This window comes from Triticum urartu, chromosome 7A (assembly GCF_056163025.1).
Source record: "Triticum urartu cultivar PI428250 chromosome 7A, HENAU_Tu73, whole genome shotgun sequence".
Lineage (NCBI taxonomy): Eukaryota > Viridiplantae > Streptophyta > Magnoliopsida > Poales > Poaceae > Triticum > Triticum urartu.
In genome coordinates this window covers 36,031,906-36,039,104 of record NC_141879.1, presented here as the reverse complement: position 1 = coordinate 36,039,104, position 7,199 = coordinate 36,031,906, and the positions used below count along the sequence as shown (strand labels likewise).

Sequence of the window (7,199 nt, the reverse complement as noted above, 5' to 3'; positions counted from 1 at the left end):
TTAATATGTTTGTATATGTTCTAACGCTATAACAAGTTGGTGGTTGATATGGACTCCTGGATATGCTTTAAATGTTAACACTCGAGCGAATATCACAAGAGCATCAGGTCAAACTAAATGTGTTCATTCATGACGGTGTGGCCGAGGCAATCGCCATTGCCATCAAAGTCCAAGTTAGTGCATTATATTTTTGACACGCAACGTACGTCGCGTATAACTAAATATGTTCTTCTGCGCGGCTGAGGTCGACGGGGACACTGTTGCTCGAAAATGCCACAAGCAAAGTCCACGCCATGTGCAATTTTCAAAGAGCGATCGTTGAATCATTATGTCATGTAGAAACAACTGAATTTGGTCAAGGTTGGGAGCCGTACGGCACATGTGGCTCCTAAATAAAACCTTGGGCATGTGTGCTACTTTTCCAAACATAGCCACCGAATGAAACAGTGTTGTGCAGTGACGCAAAATGTCTTACGGAAATGTTGTTAGGAAATATATCGGGGTTCCGACTTACCCGGCCAAATGTATTTGGAGCAAGTACAATGGAATTGATATCGGTGAAAGATTACAAACTTCAGAAAAAAAATCTCCAAATGCACTCATGGAGAGGTTAAACCAATTGGGCTTGCTCTTTTTCTTTTGACACAGAATCGACGTGATTTAATGATTGCAAACTTCTGGATTGTCAAAATTCACTGATGGAGAGGATTAAGTTTCCACTTATCCATCCGTGCATGTATATGCACACGCCTGCAAAGGTCCTCTTGTTGGTTGCCCCTTGATGTGGCCAAGAGCTGTGTCGGTCTAACCCCATGGTCATACTTGCTTCTTGGATGTTATCTCTAATTTCTTCGGTGTGAAGGAACTCTGTATAATTATGTGTGTGACTGAGACAGGAGGCGACTAATGCAACCGCGCTGCAGGCCGGCCAATTCAAACAAAAATCAGCCAAAGTCAGCTAGTGCAACTTGTCAAAAGCTGATGTTGCACTAATATGTATTATACTAACTCACAGAATCATACGCACCACATGTCCTTTCTCAAGTTCGTTGCTCTCACTCTTCAGTACATCTAACTAGGCATGGTCCCTCTATATATGAACAAGCTACCATGAACCAAGTGTTCATTCGGCACACAAGCAAAAAAAATGCCTCGTCTAGCCACACATAAGCTGCTTTTGCGGCTTGTTTTCACCATGATTCCTTTCCTAATCCTTCTTCCCTGCATGCACTCCACTGATCTGGATGCACTTCTCTGCCTCAAGTCCCAGCTCTCTGACTCCTCGCGAGCGCTAGCTTCTTGGAGCAATGCGTCTCTCACGCCCTGCGGTTGGCAAGGAGTGAGATGCAGCACGCTTAACGCGTCTCGCGTGGTTTCATTAGACCTCGGGTCGCTAAACCTCACCGGTCAAATTTTTCCCTGCGTTGCGCAACTTGATTTCCTTGACAGAATCCACATGCCAAATAACCATCTCACTGGCCACATCTCCGCCGACATCGGGCGGTTGACCCAGCTCACATACCTCAACCTTAGCATGAACTCCCTGGTTGGTTCCATCCCTGATGCCATATCTTCCTGCTCTCAACTCGAGACCATAAGCCTGGAGAGCAACTCCCTTGAAGGTGAGATCCCTCAAGCTCTCGCTGAGTGTTTGCTTCTCCAGCAAATTGTTCTCAGCAACAACAATCTTCAGGGAAGCATCCCATCCAGGTTCGGTTTGCTTTCCAACCTTTCTATGCTATTGCTCACTAGCAACATGCTCACTGGAAACATTCCAGAGTTTTTGGGGAGTAGCAGTTCTCTCACGTCAGTCAATCTAAGAAATAACAGCCTCGGTGGAGGAATCCCTCCTGCCCTATTCAATAGCACAACCATTTCCTACATAGATATGTCACATAATAACCTTTCAGGATCTATCCCACCTTTCCTTCAAACCTCTACATCACTGCAATACCTCTCACTAACTAAAAACTACCTCTCTGGGGGCATTCCTTCTTCAATTGGAAACATGTCTTCCCTATCTTCCCTTCAACTTGCTCAAAACAACTTCCAAGGAAGCATTCCAGAGAGCTTAGGTAAGATTTCAGGTTTGCAGGTACTAAACTTGAAAGATAACAATTTTTCGGGCATCGTCTCACAAGCAATTTACGCAAACACTTCCCTTACTTATCTTAGCCTTAGTCTCAACCAACTTGTTGGTAGAATTCCTGTGGACATTGGCTACACTCTTCCAAACATCACTGAGTTGATACTAGGAGGAAACCAACTCGATGGCCCAATTCCTGCTTCATTGGGCAATGCATCAAACCTCCAAAATTTAGACCTTCGTCAAAATTCACTCACTGGCATTATTCCTCCATTGGGACACTTGAGCAAGCTGAAAATTCTAGACGTGGGCACAAACATGCTTAAATCTGGAGATTGGGCTTTCTTGTCTTCTCTAACAAATTGTACTAAACTAAAGATGTTGTGTTTGGATTTTAATGGCCTTGGGGGGTCAATGCCTACTTCTTTTGGTGATCTTTCAAACACCTTAGAGGTGCTTCTCCTATCTGAAAACCAACTGATTGGTGAAATACCTTCGGAGATAGGAAAACTCAAAGGCCTAACTGCTCTTGTAATGCAAATTAATTCACTCTCAGGGCGCATTCCTGATACCCTTGGAAATCTTCTAAATATGTCACTACTAAGCTTATCCCACAACAAACTTTCCGGAGATATCCCACAATCGATTGGGAAACTAGAGCGACTCACTGAACTTTATCTCATGGAAAATAATTTGACCGGTCAAATACCTCCTAGTTTGGAAGGTTGTAAAAATTTGCTGCTGCTGAACCTTTCTTCCAATAAGTTATTTGGAAGCATCCCGTCAGAACTCTTTTCCATTTCAACACTTTCTAAAGGTTTGGATCTTTCCTATAACCAACTCAGTGGGAACATACCTACTCGGATAGGTAGTTTGATGAATTTGAATTCACTTAGTATATCCAACAACCAATTATCAGGTGAGATTCCTTCCACACTCGGCCAATGCCTTCTTTTGGAATCTCTCTCTTTGGAGGCAAATTTGTTGCGGGGAAAAATTCCAAAGTCTCTTGGGACTTTAAGAGGAATCAATATGTTGGATCTATCTCAAAACAACTTGTCTGGTGAAATACCAGATTTTTTGGAGTCATTTACCTCCTTATTTATTCTCAACTTATCCTTCAATGACTTTGAGGGAGTAGTCCCTAAAGGTGGTGTTTTCGCCAATTCAAGTGCAGTGTTCGTCCAAGGAAACAAAAAATTGTGTGCAAGTTCTCCAATGCAACAAGTGCCACTTTGCACCACCTTAGCTTCCAGAAGGAAGAACACTGCACATGTCGTAACTATACTGGTTCCACTTACTACTATTGTTGTAATTGCCCTGGCATGCCTTGTATTCATTCTTCTAAAGAATAAAGGTACTAAAACTGAGGGGCACGTTACCCAGTTTTTCAGGGAGCATAATAGATACTCATACATGGATTTATATAAAGCAACAGATGGTTTCTGTGCATCCAGTATTCTTGGTTCAGGAAGCTTTGGAGTGGTATACAAAGGCAATTCAGAATTTCAATCCATTGCCATTAAGGTATTCAAGCTTGACCAACTTGGAGCATCAAAGAGTTTCTTCGCTGAGTGTGATGCACTAAGAAACATTCGCCACCGGAATTTGATTAGAGTGATTAGTCTATGCTCAACCACTGATCCAAGAGGAAATGAGTTCAAAGCACTTATTCTTGAGTACATGGAACATGGTAACCTAGAAAGTTGGCTTTACCCAGAAGAAAACAAAGCCAACCCAAAAATACCATTGGGTTTGGGCTCAAGGATAACGACAGCTATGGACATAGCTGCTGCATTAGATTATCTCCATAATCGATGTAGTCCTCCATTGGTTCATTGTGATTTGAAACCACGCAATGTCCTTCTTGGTGAAGAAATGGTTGCATGTCTTAGTGACTTTGGACTCGCAAAATTTCTTCATGGAGACTCTTCAACGGGGGTTAATAAGTCATCAAATATTGCTGGACCGAGAGGATCAATTGGATATATTGCACCTGGTAAGCACATGCATCATTTATATCATTGATATATTATAGATACATACATGCAAAGTTAGTGACATGTAAATCATCTGGAATGTTTATCATCCCTCTCAATTAAGTGAATATTTCTTAAGAAACTTTTTTTTAATATTGCAGAATATGGCATGGGGTACAAGATCTCAACAGAGGGTGATATATATAGCTACGGAATTATTCTTTTAGAGATGATCACAGGAAAGCATCCAACAGATGCTATGTTTAAGGATGGTATGAACCTTCACATCTTCGTGGAAACAACACTTTCACGGGAAATTGGTGAAATCTTAGAACCAAGTTTTATCACATATGATGGAGAAGGAGGAGAAAATCTTCTAATGGCTGAAACAAAATGGTGTCTCACTCGACTAGCAAAACTTGGCCTAAAGTGCTCCGAGATATCAGCCAAGAGTCGGCCGACAACAGAAGATGTTTATGCGGAAATCATCAGCATCAAAGAAAATTTCACAGCATTGCAGTATAGACAAAATAAATCAACATCATTCTTGTAACTCACCTCTAGCTATTTCAGTTAGAAGTAGCATGGTCATATACTTTTGGAAAGAAATAAGTATTATGTTTGAATGCATATATATACGATGAGCATAAGGAATTACAAAGAGATTAACTTGAATTGACTATTAACTGAGAACATATGTGATTCAATAATAGTGTGACATGGATCTACCTTATCTACCGTATATGTTTTTGTTCTCACAACCGCTCCTTTGGATCAAAGAGAACTAAGATGCCACCCTATTCACCATGTGAAATGTAGTTTAAAGCAAGGTGTATTACTATTACACCTTCATTTCTTAATAGCTATTCCAGGTAATGTTTGGCACTGTGATGGATTAGCTTGCTAAATGCAGTAGCGACAGAGGGATCACACATTTGTGCATGACTCTGTGGAGGGGAAGAGCGGTCCTGCTAGATCAACGCCCATTTCGTTTGTCCTATTAACGGCCAATCTCTACCATCTAAAAAAGATATAAAGTTCCCTATTTCACCCGCCTCCTTCCAACCCTCACACATACATTCTCTTCTTCTGTTTGATTTCTTTTTCCTTCCACATGTAGTTTTTACCACTGGTTTTCGTTGAAAACCACACACATTTTATTGGTTTACCAAATGAAATCATGGCTTCTTTGGTAAGTCAATAGGTGTTGATCTTGGCAATTCAATTGGCATCAAGTGTCCATTTTTTGGTATCTAATCACGGTTATTGCCTACAAAATATTTATATTCCCATTGCAACATGCGTCCAATTAGCTTGTTTTACCTAAAGAAGTCAATAGTGATTGGACCCTTTTTCCAGTGATTAAATACTGACATAGGCTCTGGTGATGAACTCAAATGTTTTGAACACAAGGTACATAGGCTGAAATTCAACATTACAGGGCCGAGTGCATGACCGCACATGCATCAAGAAGCCGAGAGGTCATGTTCCGTGTGTAAGGTGTTGGAAAGCGATCATACACACACCTTGCATGTAGTGCGACGACCCAACTAGTGGTTTCACTCTTTTTTCAATTTGGACAGTTTTCATCACCATAGTGGGGCAGGATAGGCTGGGCCGGACAGTTTTGAGACTTATCTTTCAAAACCAGCGGCTGACAAGATATTAAAAATATTCTTTTGAGTTTTAAAAAATGTCCATGAAATTAACATTGTTGATGAATTAAAAATGTTCATAAATTTAGGAAATATTTTAGAATTTTGAAAATATACATGAGTTTTTGAAAAAAATATTTCCATCATTTAAAAAATAATGAAAGTGTTGAAAAATGCTTTTGAAATATATATTGGATTTTATTAACTAAAATATTCATAATTAGTTTAAAATTTCATCAATTATTAAAAGATAACATTAATAGGAAATATAATATTAAAATAAAAGGAAAAACAAATTAACAATTAAGGAAGAAAAACGGAAAAGGCAATAGAAAGAAAATTGGTGGAAATGAAGAAATTAAAACCACATGTAGGGCAGCTACATTGGGCCGGCCCAAAGAGCGCTGGGGGTGGGGGTGGGGTGGGGGTGTAGTGTGTGAGTTTAGACGTAAGGCAAAGAAGTCCGTAGGCATGAGACCTCATACTCGGCGCCTTTAGTGCTAGTTAAACAAGCTGGTGCTCATCCTGGGTCGTCCCAACAACACATGAAGGTTGCTTGGTCGGCCATCCCTCGTTCGGTCAATCGGTTGGTTCTTACCAAGTTAACCAGGTGACCATCGAAATTTGAAAAATCATAAATCTGAAATGGTTCATATTTCTTTTTACAAAAAAATGAATGTGGAATTTTTTATTTTTCAGAAATTTTCACAACTTGTGAAAAAGTCATACATTTGAAACAATTCATGAAATTCTAAAAAGTTCAAGATTTTGAAAAATATGTTCACTAATTTGAATTTTTTATGCATTTTGAAAAATATTCCTTAATTTTTAAAAAGTTAGTGGACTTCATGCATTTTAAAAACATTCTCGCAATTTGAAATTTAATTCTCAATTGGAAAAATGTTCTCATATTTGAGGAATCCTCATAAAAAAACTGGAGACGTAAAAATAAAACGGCCAGAATAAAAAGACGAAGAAACAGAAAAATAAATAAGAAAACGGACCACACAAACACATAGAAGAAACAGCAAAAAACACACAAAAAAAAGACAGCTGGATGCAACCCAACACCGGAGGTCTTACATGGGTTCGCTCATAGAAACGTGCGTGAGAGCCCTGTAATATTTGTCAAACTAACCAGCACGTAAGGCGCTGAATAGGGGAGCAACTAGTTAACGAGCGCTTCTTCGGGAGCCTCGCAACGATCAGCGCCACTTGGCGCGCTCTCAGCCATTCGCCACGTGTCGCGCTCTGGACGCTCCCTTTGGATTTTGTTTTTTTATTTTTCCGCACGCGTTTTCGGCTTTCTTAAACGGGTTTTTTCCGGGTTTTTTCGACGTTTTGGTTTTCCCCAGGTCTTTCTTAGCTTTTCGATAAAAAAAATTCGAAAAAAAAATATTCTTTTCACGAAAAAACGTGTTTTCTTTTTTTTCTTTCGTGAAAGTCATGGTTTTTCTACCGCGAGAGACACGGTTGTGC

General features: G+C 40.0%; 1 protein-coding gene across 3 annotated transcripts; it reads left to right on the top strand.

The window, feature by feature from the left end:
* Nucleotides 1–1,106: 1,106 nt before the first annotated feature.
* On the top strand, nucleotides 1,107–4,751 carry LOC147957396 (receptor kinase-like protein Xa21). 3 transcript variants are annotated; one of them, XM_087536423.1, is made up of 3 exons: nucleotides 1,111–1,710; nucleotides 3,481–4,085; nucleotides 4,227–4,751. In XM_087536423.1, exons 1-3 carry the CDS (start codon nucleotides 1,148–1,150, stop codon nucleotides 4,616–4,618), a joined length of 1,560 nt encoding a protein of 519 aa, XP_087392549.1. In that variant the 5' UTR covers nucleotides 1,111–1,147; the 3' UTR covers nucleotides 4,619–4,751. The 3 variants fall into 3 exon arrangements, with proteins under 3 accessions (XP_087392548.1, XP_087392549.1, XP_087392550.1); XM_087536424.1 differs by having other exon boundaries at nucleotides 1,572–1,710; nucleotides 3,473–4,085; XM_087536422.1 differs by having other exon boundaries at nucleotides 1,107–4,085.
* Nucleotides 4,752–7,199: the final 2,448 nt, after the last annotated feature.